Genomic DNA, 18,284 nt, shown 5'->3' on the forward strand with positions numbered 1-18,284 from the left:
TTTCAGCCCCGACGCGTGCGGCATTCCATCCCGTGGGAGCTACTGTGTTACCATTAAAACTTTTTGCATGAAAAAACCAGGAACGTTTATTTTCACTTTCTTACGTCAGGCTGCTGTTTGGCCAGCCGGGAGCAAGCGCCGCGGAGGAGGAGGGTACCTGGTGCCGAGGGTGGGAACGGCAGCTTTGCTCTCCGGCTCACCAGCCAGGTTCCCCTTGAGCCCCGCTCCAGCCGTTCTGCGCTCGAGCTCCTGCGTTCTAGTTCTGACGCTCTTTGCCCTCAGCAGGAACCTACAAGCAAACAGAACGACAACATTTAGCACTGCTTGACTTTTTGTTTTCTTCTCCTTTTTAAAGTGCTTTGAACTCTCTGGCCAAGAGGGGAGCACAAGCGAGTCCCCAGAGGCAGGGCCAGTCGGAGCGCAGGGACGGGACCTCGTCCCGCTTCCAGTCTCCCCCTTGCCGATACCCCTGAGCTGTAAACTCCAGCTGCAGGACGAGAGGGTCACTGCTGCTTTCCCAAGAGCAGCAAATTAATCTGCTCTAAGTTCCAGATCACAAGTCCCAGCTGAAGACGGCAATTTAGGTTCACGCTCTCAAAGCCACTGCTGGATCAGGAAACTGCTGTGACACAACGGTCTGGCAGGAGGAGCAGGGTACTGGGCATTAGATCCAGGTTTAACTTACTGGGGTCACTGGGCATTAGATCCAGGTTTAACTTGCCAAAGGGGACGAGAAGCAGCAGAGAGAGAGACTGCTGTGAAATACTCGTGCCTCTTCTTTTTCAAACCAAGGCATTTTGCACAGTGGGTGGTGAGGGAGAAGGACTGGATGGATAGAAAGAATCATGACCGCTCGAGGAGGAGCCCGCCTGAGTTGTACCTGAGAGAGCAGCTGGCACAGGGAGAGAATCAAAACCCCCGAAGCAGGGTACGTACGTCGGGTTGTACAGGAAGGATACTTCGGGTTGCAAGGGCAGCAGCTGGGCAGTCAGAGCTGAGCCCCGGGTTTAAGTAATTAGCACTTGTAGCACAGTCTCATGACCCAACTGAGCCAGCCAAAAATGGAAACCAAAAAAGCATCAACTGGAAAAAAAACAATCAAAACCCTGCTTTTGCCTTCTCTACGGAGATCCTGGAGCAGGGAAGGTGGGAGGCAGGATCTGCTGCCCAGAGCAGGTCCCAGTGCTGCCGGGCTCCCTGCAGACCCCCAGCCCCGGCTGCTTCGCTCGCTCGGTTGTTTCAGGTCTGGCAGACATCTGCAAAGCCCGGCTCCCTCGTACCTGTCCAAGGAGCACTCTAAACCCCCCTCCATCAAACAAGCAGCCCTGCTTTTAGAGTGGTATCAGAACAAAACCCAAAGAACTATTTTCAGACAGCACTGCTGAAGTGCTCCGTACCTTTGAATCTAACTCACGTCCTTAATGCAAATCAGTGGTGATGATTTTCTCCTCCTCGCACATTACAGAAGACATAAAAGAAACCTGGAGGGAAGTAATGTGACCCCCACCCAAATAAAGAGAAAAAAGGACTCAAAAACCCAATCCGCTACAAAAGAAATAAAACATCAAAAGAAATAAAAATTCTTCCTATTAGACACATATTTCTGCTTAATGGATCAGAAATTACTCTAACAGCCACTACTTAAAGATCAGAGGAGCAACAACTGCATCCCCTTTATGCCACAGATAAAACGCAGATTTACCTCCCTGCAGCTTTTAGCGGAGCTCAGGTACCCGGCCAGGGCACCCGCACCGCAGGCAGCTGCCCTCCGCTGCCAGAGCCCCTGCCCTCCGCTGCCAGAGCCCCTGCCCACAGGCCCCCGATGCGCACGGGGCCACCGCTGGTGGCTTGCAGGAGGGCCGTGGTGGCCACTGCCCGGCACCCCTGGGTCACGCCACGCAGCGGCTGGTGACTGGGCACCACGGGGGGGGGACACGCACCGGGAATGGGTTCGAGGTCGCTGTTATCTCATGTGTCTTTGCTGTGGGAAGCAGAGAGGCATTCAGGGAGTAAGAAGCAGCCACGCAAACTCCTACAAGTTGCCTTGTTGCAGCAGATGTCGAAGAGGCCGGTGGCCTAGTCCCTGTGGCAGCAGCGATGGCCAGTGACGGCCACGGTGGCTGGCTCCTCGCAGGCTCCCCTGGCGCTCTGCTGTGCATTGGAGAAAGGAACAAGGACACACAAAATTGAAAGATCCTGTCTGTTCTTAATCACGTGCACACAACGTATTTGGAGTGACCTTCTGGAGGAGGAAAGATTCATGGGATTAGTGCTGCCATTTTGCTTTGGTTCATACCAGCTCCCTTCCAAGGATTCACTTGCTCCTGTGTCTCCTTGCCGCTGAGCTCCACACCAATCTCCACCGCCCTACATGTCCACGTGAAGGTACAAGTGCTTCCAGAGCAAGGTACCATGCCCATAAGGACCTCAGCATCCCGCAGCAGTATCACCACGACCTACCTCTCGTACAGCAAAAGCCGCGTGTGGTCAGATCTCCGGCTCTCCAGCCCTTCTGGTAACGTAAAGCACCGGTTAGGATTTCACTGGAGGAGGCTTCGAGGGCCGATACTGGTTTTTCCAGGGTGGAAGGTTTTGGTCGGGTGCTGGTGGTGTCTCTGAGCCCCAGGAGGCAGCGCAGCCCGTGTTAAGGATGGGGGGCAGCGGGGGCCGCAGGGGACGGGAGGCTCAGGACGTCGTCCTCTCTTTTCCTGTCACGTTGACCGGATGGAGCCAGCAGCCCAGCTCTGCAACAGTGCCAGGGACTACCACCGCCACAGAGGCGGTCCAAGAACCGAGCGATACGAATGGGGATCCTCGAAGGTACGTACGGGTACTAAAAAGACGATTCTGGACCAACCTCACCAGCAGCTCTCCCCGGCTCAGCAGCCCATGTGCATCTCCAGCTTGTGCACGATGATTGCTGCTGCTCCCCGCTTCAGCGGAAAATAATTCACCAAAGGTCACCCAATCCTTCTGACACAATAAGGCAGTGTTGAAGAATAACTGTTTCTGCTTTAAACAAAATATAGATTCTGGATACTTTGCTGGTGCCACAGAGTCAATAATTCTCTCTTCTGCCAGCAAAGCCTGGAGGGATTAATAAACTGCTTTGAACTGAATTCCTGAGTAAGAGGAGCCCTATCCAAGCCTCACCACAGAGATATTTTACAGTGCAATATGCAACAGTGAGCATTCATTTCCCATCAGCTACACAGTTTCTATATAGATTTATTTTTTTATGTATACCAGATTATTTATAATGTTATTCAAGGACGGGGCTCCCAACTTTACTCCTTACTCAAGACCAGAAAGAAAAGAAATCCCGAAATCCTGTCCCCAGGCATGACCCCGGAAAGAACAAACAGTGATGGACCTCAGACATCCGTCAGCCGAGCGATGACTTCCAGCCAGGCGGGGAAATGGGAGCAGCCCCACGCACAGAACAGGTGACATCACCACACCCCCCCGCCCTGACATCATACCCTTCCCACCGCCCAGGGAGCGGGAGGCTCTCGAGCGAAAGCGTTCAGTTGAACCAGGTTTGAAGAACAGAGCCAAATCCAGCGGACGAGAAGTTAAGCGCAGCTTTAGCAGGCCTGCAAGGCAGCCCAGAGCACACTCCTCACTGCAAGATTTCCTTGCCAGAACACGCCAAACCCAAACCCCGCTGGTGGGTAAAACGTAGGCCCAGCGCTGCGCTGCTGCCCGGGGAGATTTAACTCACCAGGGGTTGTGCGCTTTGTTTTTAAAACAAGACAAACTCATCAAGTACCCGCAGAACAGGCGCGGGGAAGAAACGGGTCTCAGGGTGCCTTGGTCACCCCTCACTGCCGCCTCCGCGACGGGGACGACTCCCGGCTGGACGCGTGTGGGAGACAACTGGATCCAAACCTGACGCTGCTCTTGGACGTGCCGAGACGGGCAGCCGAGCACCACGATGGAGATGTGCTCTTCTCGCTCTGGAAAAGATCTGCAGGGAGGGAAAGCCTGCTCTCCGTCCCGAGCTGGTGTGCCCACTGCCGACATCGCTGCGCGGCACCAGGCTCCGTCCAGCCCGGCGTGGATCAGGCCACGCAGCTGGGGGCACCTGCTGTTCCTCTCAACTTTGCCAAGTGTTTTAACTTCCTTCTTAAGAAACATTGCTTATGCCTGGCAACACGTCGGAGAAAAGTGTCCGTGCGTTCTTCTGAACAGAGGAAAACCGAAGGGCTGAAAGCCAAGGAAACATCTTCCAGCCCTCAGAGCACCGGCAGAGCCAGGCAGTAACAGCATCAACCCTGTTCTTCGTGGCTGGGCGTTTATATACTGTAAAAACTGGCTCAGGTAAAAAAGAAAACAGGTTCCCTTTCCAGACTTCTCTAACCAAAATCATAACAGGAAGACTAGTAAGTATGGCCAGAATTTTGTTAATAATGTGGGAAAGCAAATCCCAAGAAGGGCTCTTTATCCTTTAACTGGCTTTTGTTGGGGAAAAAATGCACCTGAACCAGCGTAGCAGTGACATCTCCTGGAAGCCAACAAACCATCATGGGGCGGGGGGGGGGGAAATCCAGCTTTTTAGCTCTATTTTGCTCACTAACAATCAGTTTGGCTGAGTGACATGACTACTGAGACGAAGAAACACCACCGCTGTTTAACTTGCCCAGCACGGCAGAAAACAGAGACGGCACGTGCAGACCCCCACCTACAGAGCAGTGCTCCCAAACATCCGTGGGAGAGTCTTTGCTCTCTGGACAGCTGCTGAAGGGAAGAAACCCATGGTCTAGGAAAGTAAGGAAGCAATATTTAGTGTTCTAAAATGCTGAACTAATTTTTATCTGCTCAGATTATCTGGCTGCTGCTGCTTTGTCAATATATTAGATTCTCATTGCCGTAATCCCCGCTTCTTGGAACTAACACGGCTGCTTTCGTACAAGCACCTAAGGAAACCTTTCTGATCAGCTCACTTTGCCCAGCCCTCGGCTCCTCTTCGTAGAGCACTGGTGATCAAAACGCAGATGCGGGCAGAGCACCCACTGACGAGGGGCAGTACCAGGGTTCCAGTTCCACAACACATTGCCTCTGCCATCACGTATCCAACGCCTCAGCCTCCTTGTCTGGAGACAACAGAACAAATCTCACACCCACTTCAGCCTGCTTGGAAACCCCAAATTCTTTTTCTCATCTTTGGTAAGAGACTTCTGCTCGCAGCCTTCGAGCCAAATTTGCTCAAAGGGAGCCGGGCAAACGAGCGATATCCAAGACTTGTTTGTGTGAGCACATCGCCTCTTGGCATCTTGTCAGACGTTTTTAAACCCCTCTCCTGGTGCTGACCCAGGCAGTGTGTCATGCTGTCACAGCGCTCACACACTTACCCCCAGAGCTGGGTCCAAAAGTCTCCCCACACGGAGGAGATCTGAACTGCAGTTCCTCCTCCAGCGAGCACAGAGTGCAGGTCAGGCTCCTGCGACAACTGACGCTCAGGAGGCACCGCAATGGCAACGTTGAATTACCTTGTTCTCCTACCAGAGATAGAAGAACGTGTTACCAGAGCATGAAATCCGGAGATTTTGTGCTAACAGAGCGCAAAATCCAGAGATGGCATCTGGGTGTGAAACAGCCGTGCGCTGGATAGAAGGGAGTTCTCAAGCAGCACTAGCACAGGCACCTCACCGTCACACTGTGCAAACGAGCTCCAAACCCCCAACGAAAGCAGCCCCCTATGAGAAGTGGCTCTGGATGCGTGCACTGGGGCTTATTTTTCCAGTTTGGAAGGGAATTCACTCAGACTACGCAGAAGTAAACCCTGAGCAGAGCCAGGTCCCAGGTGCAGCAGCAAAGGGACGTGACCAGCGCGGCCATGGCTCTCCCCTCCCCGTGGCTGCACTGCCACCAAGGCTCCGCCGGCTGCCCACCCGTCCTGGGCACCACAGGACAAGCTGACCTGAACCAGCAGACACCTCTGCCCACCGCAGGCATTCCAGCGACAGAAACAACCCATCAGGGCTGGGGCTGGCCAGGCCCTGCGGCAGCAGGAGCACTTCCCCGGCCCTTCCACCTGCCGATCCCAGCGCCCAGGGACTGCCTCCGACCATGGAATCGCCTTGTTTCTCTTGACAAGCAAACCTTTTCAGAGAACCGCAGGAGTATTTGCTTAGCGGGACTGGGGAGAAGCAATAGCAAAGCAAAGCTCATATTGCGTCAGTATGGACACAAACCAAACCTGCCTTTTCAAGGGGATAATAAAGGGAGGGGCAGAAAACGGCACATCCAGCCAGCAGCGTTTGGTGCTCTGGGTACGGCAGCTGTGGGCTCTCGTGCTGCTCTTCCCTCCCGTGCCGTAATGCGTTATCAGAGGAAGTTCAGATGTTAAGCCACATGGAGCATCAAGAATTGGGAAAGTGCCCAAGAGCGATGGCGCAGAACAAAGCATGCTGTTTGTCACCAGCCACCTTCATGAATTTGCAGACAGAAGTCCTGAAGCTGTACCTGTCAATTCATGACTCAAAAAAGGCAAAAAGCAGTCTGCAAGAGGCCTGAAGTTACCAAAAAACATCAATTTAAAATCTGTGAAAAGAGCACTTAACCTTTCCACTTAAAATCGATGTATGAATAGTTTTATGAAAGAGTAAGAAAGGAGAAGTCAGTCTTTAACAGTGTTTGCTACAGGCGCTCCTGGGCTAAGAGCCAAGAGGCACGAAAACTTTTACAGTTAACTCCTACTTCGGAGTAGGAGTTATCAGTATCGAAATACTTCTGAACTGCTAGTCTGTGCAAAAGTGCCCTAATGGTGTTGTCACCTGGGTCATTGAGAACTAAACTACAGAAGCGTGCAAACAACTTTTTCCCCTCTATTACAGGAGATTTACCACCAAGTTCTCTACCCAGATCCTAGGCTATTTAGGAGGGAGTGGAATTCCGAGTATGGTACTCCAGTTTGCTTCTGAAAACACTGGCCCCAGCCAAAGAGGAAGATTTGCCATGTTAACATTCAGGATAACTGTTTCTTTTCAAGAAAAGCCAAAGGGCCAGAGGAAAATAATTTTATTATATCCGTATTCAAAAGAGTAGGGGTGAACTTGCATGCAAAATTAGGTTGGTTTGGGTGGGCTTTTTTTTTTTTAATAGAACAAATTCTCATCTTTGTTCATTACAGATGCTTTCAAAATCACTCTATGAACTTTCTCACTGCCAGGGGTCAAGCCAGGTATGCGCCAGTTTAATGAACTAGATAAACAATTGTGTCACCAATGTCCTTTGTCAGGCCATTCTCAGTAATGCAAACGTGTTTCTCGTCCAGGTCGATGTGGAAGATGGCTTGCTCCAGAATCGGTGTTTTCTCTGCTGCTTCTTTGCCAAGGACTGGAACACGGCGGGGCCCAAGGACAGGATCATCAAACCTCATCAGCTTCACTTTGGAGAGATCTGCAGTAAAGAGACTGGCTCGTCAGGCTTTGGGATCTGCACACGAGCTGCCTATCAACTGAATCAAAGCCACACTTAATACTCTGCACTTCTGTAGCTGCTCCAAGGAAATACATTCTCTGGGGAATAACGTTCACGTTAAGATTCGCAGCTGCTACAAAGCTGTCACTTGGTGGTTACACAGCAAGTTACCAGCAGAAATGGGGATAAGCCACACAGAAATACCAGCTCCAGGTACCACACTAAGCACTAGATTTGCCTTATCTGGCTTTGGGACAGCTAGGTGTAACTGAAGAGTTATGACATCATTTTCTGAGGAATTAATTTCAGAGCCTGGGAGAAAGGGGAAGGTGAGAGTTGTTTTAAATACAGTTCCCTACTAAAATGCACACTAATAAAGGACTGCTAAGCAGACCAAGAAAAATCCCTCAGAAGCCTGGGATCTTTGAGCCAAGCCTTCCTCCAAGTACAACCTTCTAGCCAAGTACAACAGGACAGTGACACCTTCTGGAAAAGACAGAGTGAGAGAGAGTCGCTGTTTAATCATGTTTTCAATCATTTCAAAACATCCACCTAGCAGAAGGCCAGTAGATAGGCACACACATCTACTACGTAGAAGTGCATTTCCCTCGCCTGTATTTTGCTACCTACTTTATCATATATTCCTCTCTGTGTGCACCATCTTCAGTATGTAGCTGTCTTTGTTCTACAGACAAACATTAACACAAGCACAAGCTGTTCAAAGATACAGAAAGAAAAAATTACTCTGCTGTCACAAGCTTTGGGATGAGGTCCAGTTTTCCTTTATATTCAGTTCACAGTGCTTCAGATTTGTTTGATTCTTAATTCCTGCATTCCTCGACAAAAAACACAGCTGCTATTCCTTTAATAAAACTATTTTCTTTCATTATACTGGCCAGAAACTTAATGCTTGTTAAAATTTCATGTAAGACAGAATTGCATCACGCTATTCTGTGTTTTCCTAAAATATCTTTCCAAGCAGGTGGAGAAGCGAGGAATACTAAAATTATCAGCAAGTAGCCTAGAAAAAAATTGCTTATTTCCAAGCAAGACTGAGGAAAAGCACCCACCTGAAATACAGCTACTTACAAAGACCCCCTTTAGCCTGTCAACATATCACAAACATTTAAACTAACCATAGCAGCACTCCTAAGAGGCAGCTTTTATTCCAACTGCAACAAGGCAAAAAACAAGAAAGAGGATAGGATTTTCTCAGTGCCACATGATGAGTCAGCAACAAAGATGAAAAACAGCATCCCTCCTCTTCTGTCTTGTCCGTGCACATCACCTCAAGAACTCATGTGGCAGCAGAGAAGCGCTGCAGTTACTAGACAGAAAACTATTTAGAAGGCAAAGCAGGAAGAGGAGGCAAAGTAATTATTGGCAGCAATCGGGATTTTTGCTAAAAAAAGGAACCTCCATAGAGATGGATGTTTTCCCTCTGAACCTGAATTTGGGTTCCTAAACCGCAGTACACCAGCCACTTCACAGCACTCGACATGCTCCACGTAACCATGCCGTAGGAAAAGCGGCACCCAGGCTCTGCCTGGGGAGCTGTATCGAGCCATCGCCATACCACCGCCGAGGCACCAACTCCCGGTAAGCGAGCGGCGATGGCGTTCAGACCATGGCAAGGGCTGGCTCCCGGGCCGCTCTCGCTCGGGGCCCCACTTCTGGCAGCCAGCAAACACCGGGGATGGAACAGGCAGAGTTACAACAGCTTACACGCAAAGGCCAGTTCACAGCTGATGAAATGCTTTTGTCTCCATGCTTTTGGACTAGAGACCACTATTGCCCATGGACGGAGTGCTCTCACAGAAATTCCTCCAATACTTATTGTGTGTCTTACCACTGAGAGGTCAAGGTTTAAGAGCTGACGTACAGCATACAGGAGCAGAGAGGGAAGAAGCAGCTCAGAGGATTCAAAAGGAGTATTAAACTATGTCCCGCAGAGGTTGCTAGTTCCAGTTTGGCGTAAACAATGGTAATGGATGGGCTATAGAGCAATTCTTCTGTAATTCCCATTTTAATTGAACAGATAGTTTTTCACTATGAACTGGGACAGAAATTATAAGGAGCCAACGTAGCGACTGTTATTGATGAGTAACTTCTTACCAATGCAGACACATCTAGGACACACTATGAAAAGAATTTCTGCCATGACTTATATCCACAGGTTGAGTATTATTACAGGTAAAAAAAGCACAGAGATCTAAACTAGAAAAAAAATTGTCAGCTTCAGTCTTTTTCTAGAAATTAATTCACCTTAAGGCTAAATAGGAAAATCAATTTGGTAATTTTTTTTTTTTTTTCCCCAACTCTGGGCTCCAAAACAAAGTGGCAGAAGCTGCCTGTTACTAGTTACGGGACTATCTCTTTTTCTTAGAAATTCAAAGCAGAAGGGAAAATATCATCCATATTAATCTCTGGCTGAAACTAGGTCTCAGTGTACCACTGGCAGAACAAAAGACTAACGAGGAAAACACACAGAAAAGCCTGCCGATTTGCGGATTATCTCTCTTGTCCACTCAAACTCACAAAACTTCTCGCTCCTTTCTAAGCGCCTAAGACAGTAGCACAAAATTCCGCAGCTTTCCGTTTCCACTCCTCTACTGGAAACGTTAATCTAATCAGCATGCGATAGCTGTAGTCTGTGCTAGTATTTTACCTTTGATTCCTTTGTCCATCTTCATTAAGCGCCTGATCACCGTCTCGCTATTGTCTCCTTGCCTGATTTCAATCTTTGTAGAGAAGTGGCCATTTGATGGTTGAGGGTTCACCAAAAATACAGACACACTGGGCTGTAAGAAAGTCAACACAAACGTTAAAGGAGAATCTGTATTTGAGATCCAAGCCTCTGAGGAAATGTGAAATTAAAACAAGCAAATCAACAAATATTCTGGATGGATAAACTTCATTTAGAAACTCTGACTGCCACTGGCAGAACGCAAGCACTCCCCCAGCTCTATAAAACACAAGCTAGAGTATGCACGAGTTTTTAGAACATATTTAGGGAAATCAATGAAATTTTTACTGTTGAAAAGTGCTAGAACTAGAAGTATTCATACATGGTATCACTGTTGTAGAGTTTCACTAATCTTACACATTACTCACTAATTCTTCCAAGACTCCATGACACACCCTCTAGGGATACTTTTGAAAGGTTTTGTTTTATGCAAATTTATGGAATTTATTAGCTCATTATAAACCAACAGATAAAGACACGAAGTATTAAAAAACACTTTAGGATTCAGCAACCAAGTCACACAAAGTTTCACATGGAAATTTATACTACTTAATATAATAAGCAATACCATAATGTCTAAACAGTGGCAAAGTGAGATTCCACCATACTTGCACAAGACCTTCTCAATTCTCTATTTTTGGCCTATGTTTTAACTAGAATACAGCCTACCTTATCTAAAGAGCAGTAGTTGAGGCATATGGCGGAAAGAAACAAATCTAAGAGTATGTGAATGCTCAGGTCACTTGTTTTTTAACAGTCTTATGTCAAATTGTTAAATTCTGCTGACTGGAAGAGTGTCAAGCTAAGGTACAACCACAGTCAGAGCTCTATACAGAGGAAGGAAAAAGGTTATAATTGCTTCAGGAAATGTATCTTGTTTTGGAGGGGTGTTGGGTCAAAGGCAAAATAAATCCAATGTTCAGGTCTGATTAAAGTTTTTAAATGTTGTATTTACTTTTCTTTGGATTTTTTTTTAAATTATGTTTTCAGTCTTCCAATATCTGAATTTCTGATTTTACCTCAGTTCTAAATATGGAAAATGGTTTTCCAGGACAGCAGTCTTCTTTTATTTTATCTTCTGCTTCAGAAGCAAACTTTACTTCGATGTGATCCAGCTGTACAAAAGGGGGAGGATGGAATAAGCAGGAGTTCAATCGTTTTGGTGTGAACAGCAGGAGTTACCAAGCCCACCAAACAGCTGTTCTCATAGCAAAGTAGAAAGTAAACGTGCACTCACATAACACACAATAGCACACCAAAATCACAAAACATTGCCTGGAAGGGACCTCCGCAGGTCACCTGCTCCCTGCTCAAAGCAGGACTAGTGCCCGTGCTGGACCGAGTCCGCCCCTGAGGATGGAGAGCCCCAGCCTCTCAGGTAGCTGGTCCTGCTGCCCCCTCCTCACATCCCGTCCCAGCGGTCCAGCAGGAGCTCCGGTTGCTGTCCCTGGTCTGTCAGCCCACTGCCAAGCAAGAGCTGGGCTTTGTCATCTTTAGGGCTCCAAGCAGAAGCAGGTCTCCCCAAGATCCTCCTCTCAGCCAGGCTCAACAAGCCCCCCACAACCAGTGCCAACTCATACAGAAATACGGGGTGAGCGTGCCCAGGTACAGAACTTGACAGTTCCTGTTAAAACTTCAGGAGATGTCATAGGCCAGTTCTCAAGTCTCTCTAGATTCTCCCGCACGAGACCCTCACTGTTTGACAGACCCACTGTTTAACTGCTCCCTCCTCCAGTTCAGTGGGCTTTGCAGATGTACAGATGTATTTTAAAATACAAGTTGTTGCTTGCTCTTGACTTTGCTCTGATATGGGACAAGTCCAATAAAAGCACATTTATTTTATATTGTACAGGTTACAAAATCAAGTTTTGCAATATATATGTATTTTCTAATTCTTGAAAGAGGTGGGGGTTTCAGTTTGGGTTTGTTGTGTGTTTGGGGTTTTTGTTGGGGGAGCTGTTGGTTGGCTGGTTTGTGTGTTGGGGTTTTTTTATATCTTTGTCTTCCCCACAGAACTGCCTGAGCTGTCCCCTCATTAACATATTGCCTATTGAACTACATTCTGGTTATCATATTAAGCAGCACAACTGCTGCTAGACTGGCATCTCTTTTCCACATACCATACTTTAAAAGTCCTGCCCTGCTCCTTGAAGCAGGCAGGGTAATCTGCTACACTTAATGGGCCATTGTAAGAGTCCAAGGGCACAAGGCTAAGGACTCTGATCATTCTTTCTAGCAATACCTTGAAACATCTCCTCATTTTTTCACCTGAAAAAATGTAAAATACTGGTTGGCTCGGAGAAAAACGTCTCTTCAGAAAAGTCCCTGGACTTTACTATCACAGACACAACCAGTACTGCAGCAAAACCCACCTGGTTTGTGGGAACGTGTTTGTTTACTACACACCTACCGCTGTCTCATGCCTGTATTTCACAGGTTTATACACTATATTTGACAAATTTAAACAGCACGATCAAAATACAGAGAGTTGCTAACAAACCACTACTCGAGCAACATACGCCCAGAAGTTAATGTAAACAGGCTTGGAGCCTTAGGAAAGGCTGGTCCTCCAGCTATCCCAAGAAAAACCAAGTAATGGATATGCCAAGTATCTACCAACCTCCAGGGAATTTGTCAAATAGACAATATTCTCCATGAGCACTGCACGTTCATCAAATTCCAGTTCCAGATCAAGAACACGTGAACCATTCTTCTCCAGATTTTCCTGTTAGAGAAGAAAAAAAAAAAAAAAAAAAAAAAAAAAAAAAGAGATTAAAACCCTCCGAACACTGCAAGTAAAATGATGCTTCAAAATGGCAAACTATGTACATTAGTCATGAAAAGAATAGGCTTTTAAATACGAGAGCTCTCTGCTGGCACAACATGCTAACATAGGAGCAGTAATTTTCTTGTAACAGGGTTTCTTCTACAGGGAGTTAGTGACACTGATGGGAGGAGTAAGAGCAATTAGAATACATTTTTAATATAGAATTGAAAAGGTGTTTGACATTCACAGTTATTTATAATCCCTACTTAATGTGCAGGTTGAGAATTCACAAAATAAGTCAGCATTTCAGTGGTATTTCACAGCAGGAAATTCAGTCTTATGACCTAGTTTAAAATAAAGGACAAGCATACAACAACTGGACATGTTCAGCACTCGTAAAACAAGTTCTCTGCAGGGAAATAACAACTACTTTATATGTTAACATAAAAGTAACTTAATTAGTCCAGAAAGCCAACAGCAACCATCACAAGGGACAAAGTATGAAAGGCAATACAAAAACCATGTGGGGTTTTTTTTTTTTTGGTACTAAAACAGAACCTCCTCTTTGGAATTTAATCTATCCCTTTCTTGCTTTCATATGCTGAGCCAGCTGTCTCCTTTGAAGCTCTGCTTTGACAGGCTCAGCATGGCTGTGGTTTCCTGGTTTCCTCATCAGTTTAATGTGAAAGATTCCCTACATTAACACTGAATTGCTTCCCTTTGTAAATCACAAAGTTTATTCTACATTTAAGCTCTCCTTTGATGAATAGAAAGCACAAGTAGAAATGCTCCTTGTACACTGGAATTGCTGAATAATTGGTTAGAGAGAAAAACATACTGATCTAGGGAGTCTGAGCTCAGACCTTTCTACGTAGTTATGAGAAATCGCTTTCTGCTCTTTAGAAGTGACAGGCTCAATTATTGGGTAAGACTCAGCATGCCAACCCATTCCCTGTGCACACCAGGATCACCACTGCCAGGGTAAGGATGTCAGAAAACAGGGATGTTTCAGACCTAACATCCTGTCTGACCTTTTCCAGCTGGATCAGTCAATCCAACACATCACTACATCTCCTCACAGCCTTATACAGGAAGCTTCACAGCTGCTCCTCTGAAGGCTTCAGAGCTACCAGGAATAGGAATAATTAGAATAACCCTAGAAAGAGGGCAAAAGAGCACCTCCATTCATAAAATATGACAAAGCTTACAAATAGAAGAAATAACATGCATTTTAAAAATCAGCTAAAGCTTAAGGAGAAAAAGTAGTATTGTTACAATCATTAAGATTTTTTCCATCATTAATCCCTCTCCACTTCTACAGATCATGAGTAGAAGTCAAAAAGGTTTTAAATCACCTGGGCCCCCCCTTTATTAGTTTTATTTAAAATTTTGCTTATTCTTTGCTTCTTGAACCTTCCAAGTTGTTGTATTGAATTTTTAGCTGCAACAGCAAGCACAAAAAAGTTTCTTTAAAAAAAAAAACCGCAAGCCAATATATTCATCAGCTTGCATGACTCTGGGAAAATCATAATGAAATATCAGAATATTAGTGATAAAAACATAAGAATGACACATAAAATTAATATTTCCATTCAGGGCTCAGAACAGTCTCCCTTTTCTCCTCTCTTAAATGTAGGGCAATTATCTCTAGCCTTGTTCTTAACTTTCAAATGTTAAGCATTTTTGTGTATCCAGACCAACCCTTTATTCTCATTTCAGCATGAAAAACTGGAAGAGTCAAATATGGTGCATTTCAAGTGTAGAGGAATCCATGTGTATCTGAAGCACAGATTGCATGACCTGCAGAATACACCAACTACCAAGCCTCAACTAGACCATTTTGTTCACCTGGGCTAACTCACATAGAGACGTTTTTATTTTATCTTTCTTCCAGATACGTCAAATAAGTTTGTGAACAAAACCATGAAGACGCCAAATAAGCAAGCAGCAGATGGAGACTGAAGTCAGAAGTTAGTAGGAGAACCAGGAACGAAGGAAACAACAATACCATGCACAGTTACAGGTTATCGTTGCCTTTGTCTGACACGTTCCATTCACACAAGCTTTTTCTATGCAAGAACTGTCCCTCTGACACTCACCTTAACCATGGCCACAAAAGGCATAACCTTCTTCATATACTTCTTCAGCTCCGGCAAGGTGTTAAGCTCACTGGCAATTACTTTATTATCTGGCAGTTGACCTCCACTGACCTAAACATTGATGAACATCCATTATTAAAAAAAACCTTGCCCTTTGATATCATACACCCTTCATGCTTTCCCATAAATACCAGCAAGGTTTGTCATCATCACTGATTCCACATACAATAATTTTCTCATCCCTCAAACATTTTAAAAGTAAAATTTTAAAACTTTGACCAAAAAAAACCCCAGATAAATACTACCATTCAGGCAACTCAGTATTATTGTGTGTTTTCTTTATTCCTTCTGCTGACTATATATTAATATACTTAAATTTTCTAACAGAATACATTTTAAATCCACATTTAAGCATTATAACCGGCACATTTTTAAGCACGTTTCCTGAGCTGTATGGGGTTTACATCCAAAACGTAGATATTTGCAACAATCCTATTTAGTGCATCAGACCAAACAGCAGATTTTAGCACTGATGCAGAAAAAAGCTTATAGAATGCCTGAAGTGTAACACCCCAAACCCAAACTTGACGTGAGTAATATTGGTTTATGTCAACACCCCAAGCTGGACGAGTCACAACTCTATAATCTCTCAGCTACAACACCAACTAGTTCAAGCTGAGAAGGATGGTTCATCAGGATGCCGAAAGCCACTCTCAGCAGTTTCCCTGTGTCAGAAGCACAGACTCTTCTGCTTTCAGAAAAGCTTATTTCTTCTACTTATGACTGATGTATTCTATTTCAACATATTTCTTGTAACATCACTGAATAGCATACACCTATTCAGGGACCAAAACAATGCTTCTGAGCCCACTTGCATAGTAAGGCAGCATATATCTGTCAGTCAACAATGTTTCCTCAGAAATACACTTGGGAAGAATATTTTAAAAGCTATCTACTTACAAATGAAAAAAATAACAGAACATGGGCCGCTTTTTACTCAGATTAACATCTTTGTCAGCAACACGGACAGTGGAACAAATGCACACTCAGCAAGTTGCTGACGACACCGAGCTGTGTGGTGGGTCAACACGCTGGAGGGAAGGGATGCTGTCCAGAGGGACCTGCACAGGCTGGAGAGGTGGGACCGTGCGAACAACATGAAGTTCAACAAGGCCAAGGGCAAGGTCCTGCACATGGGTCAGGGCAATCCCAACCACAACTACAGGCTCAGTGGAGAATGGATTTGGAGCAGCCCTGAGGAGAAGGACTTGGGGGTGTTGGGGGATAAGAAGCTCACCATGAGCCAGCAGTGTGCACTCACAGCCCAGAAAGCCAACCGTGTCCAGCAGCGTGACCAGCAGGTCAAGGGAGGGGATTCTGCCCCTCTGCTCTACTCTGGTGAGACCCCCCCTGCAGTGCTGCGTCCAGCTCGGGGGTCCCCAGGACCAGAAGGACATGGAGCTGTTGGAGCAAGTCCAGAGGAGGCCACGGAGATGATCAGAGAGCTGGAACACCTCTGCCATGGAGACAGGCTGAGAGAGTTGGGGTTGTTCAGCCTGGAGAAGAGAAGGCTCCGGGGAGACCTTAGAGCCCCTTCCAGTCCCTGAAGGGGCTACAGGAAAGCTGGAGAGGGGCTGGTGCCAAGGGCAGGGCGGGATAGGACAAGGGGAATGGCCTGAAGCTGCAGGAGGGGAGATGGAGATGAGATCTGAGGCAGAAATCCTTCCCTGTGAGGGTGCTGAGGCCCTGGCACAGGGTGCCCAGAGAAGTTGTGGCTGCCCCTGGCTCCCTGGCAGTGTTCAAGGCCAGGCTGGATGGGGCTTTGGGCAACCTGGACTAGTGGAGGGTGTCCCTGCCCGTGGCAGGGGTGGCACTGGGTGGGCTTTAAGGTCCTTTCCAACCCAAACCACTCTATGGTTCTACAACTGTCAAAAAACAATGAAATTATACTTTGAAATCGATGACATTCCTTGGGACATTTTCATTAAGCACCAAAATTTATCGAACAGCTGTAAAAGCATAGAGAAAATTAAAACTATCTTGCTTTATATTTAAATAAATCGATAACAGATTACAGCTTATAAGCTTTTTACAGATAGAAAAAGAGCTCACAAAAGAGCAGGTAAGCAGCCCAAGGAAACATGAAAGGATGACCACCTGATAGTGCTTGCGCAGAACAGATAAGGCGGTGTGCTGCCAAGGCGGGTAGTTCTTTGCCACATAGATGGTACAGTGAGAAGGCTTCTGAGAAGGTTCTTTAGTATTTTTCTAAGGAAACAAAAAAAAAAATTAGGAAGGACTCCTGAGGCAATACAGAATTATCAAGTATGCACACTGAAAAAGATGACCTAGTACACTTCACCTTTCCTTTCACAGGTGCCATGTAGCTCTTGAGGCGGAGTCGGAGGTCATGAGCTGCTTCCATGAGGTACTGAGAGGAACGAATTAATACCTCATCCACAGGACCCGCTATTGGCCATGAGGCTCTCATGATGGAATCAGGCTGTGAAGAAAGGAAGAAGTGACATGCACCGAGATGAAAACATGCTAATATCTGGCGGGTTTTCAGCTCACTACAGCTTGACTGGAAACTGGAGTTTAAGACAGTTTGAACCTCAATGAGCATCCAGCTGTAACTAGGTCATAAAGAAGTATACAGCCAACAAGCATTTACTTCCAAGCGTGTTAAAGACTATACATACAATTACAGCTGCCATATAGATACATAACTTCACCTGCAAGCACAAGGCAATTAAAAAAAAAAAAACAAACAACAAAACAACCTAAGTTTCACACATATGTGTAGGAATATTGCATTATTTGGGTTAATTTTAGATCACCTCTTTGTGAGTAGACAACCAAAGTGACTTGTATTAAAGTTGTGTATATCATCACAGTAACAGGCTAACTCGGTATGTTCGCTATCCTGTGGACAATAAACTACTATTGCTCTTCATATTATAAGACATATGTTTCTTCTACTTGCATATGGAAGACACCTATAAGCCTGATACAAGTCTTACAAAAAAAAAAAAAAATCACTAAAAGCTTAGATCTGAATCAACTGACAAAACATCAGTACCTTTCCCAGCAGTGACCAGATGTGCTCACATAAGTGGGGGCAGATAGGAGCCAACAGCAGCGTCTGAACTTCAATAAACTGAAACACCAACTCTCTGTGCATTCCTTCTATCGCCAGCTCACGATATTTATCTTTTGCTGCCTGAAACACAGCCAACGCAGGCAT

At 46.0% G+C, this 18,284-nt stretch overlaps 1 protein-coding gene and 1 long non-coding RNA gene across 2 annotated transcripts in view; both read right to left on the reverse strand.

Moving 5' to 3' along the window:
- Positions 1–2,345, reverse strand: part of LOC142603832 (uncharacterized) — a 29,882-nt gene extending 27,537 nt beyond the window's left edge. Inside the window, exons 1-2 of the long non-coding RNA XR_012837711.1 lie at positions 1,941–2,345; positions 158–289 (exon numbers count right to left, since the gene is read on the reverse strand). This is a non-coding gene — a long non-coding RNA (uncharacterized LOC142603832). The remainder of the gene's footprint in view (positions 1–157; positions 290–1,940) is intronic.
- Positions 2,346–7,008: 4,663 nt separating this feature from the next.
- The window catches only part of LARS1 (leucyl-tRNA synthetase 1), a 33,796-nt gene continuing 22,520 nt past the window's right edge, over positions 7,009–18,284 (reverse strand). The window contains 8 exon segments of the mRNA XM_075766675.1: positions 7,009–7,404; positions 10,094–10,226; positions 11,191–11,286; positions 12,792–12,896; positions 15,038–15,148; positions 17,195–17,305; positions 17,400–17,540; positions 18,120–18,260. Of these exon segments, the coding sequence (XP_075622790.1) occupies positions 7,199–7,404; positions 10,094–10,226; positions 11,191–11,286; positions 12,792–12,896; positions 15,038–15,148; positions 17,195–17,305; positions 17,400–17,540; positions 18,120–18,260 (1,044 nt within the window). The 3' untranslated portion in view covers positions 7,009–7,198.

The sequence above is a fragment of the Balearica regulorum genome, chromosome 14 (assembly GCF_011004875.1).
Source record: "Balearica regulorum gibbericeps isolate bBalReg1 chromosome 14, bBalReg1.pri, whole genome shotgun sequence".
In the NCBI taxonomy this organism is placed as follows: domain Eukaryota; kingdom Metazoa; phylum Chordata; class Aves; order Gruiformes; family Gruidae; genus Balearica; species Balearica regulorum.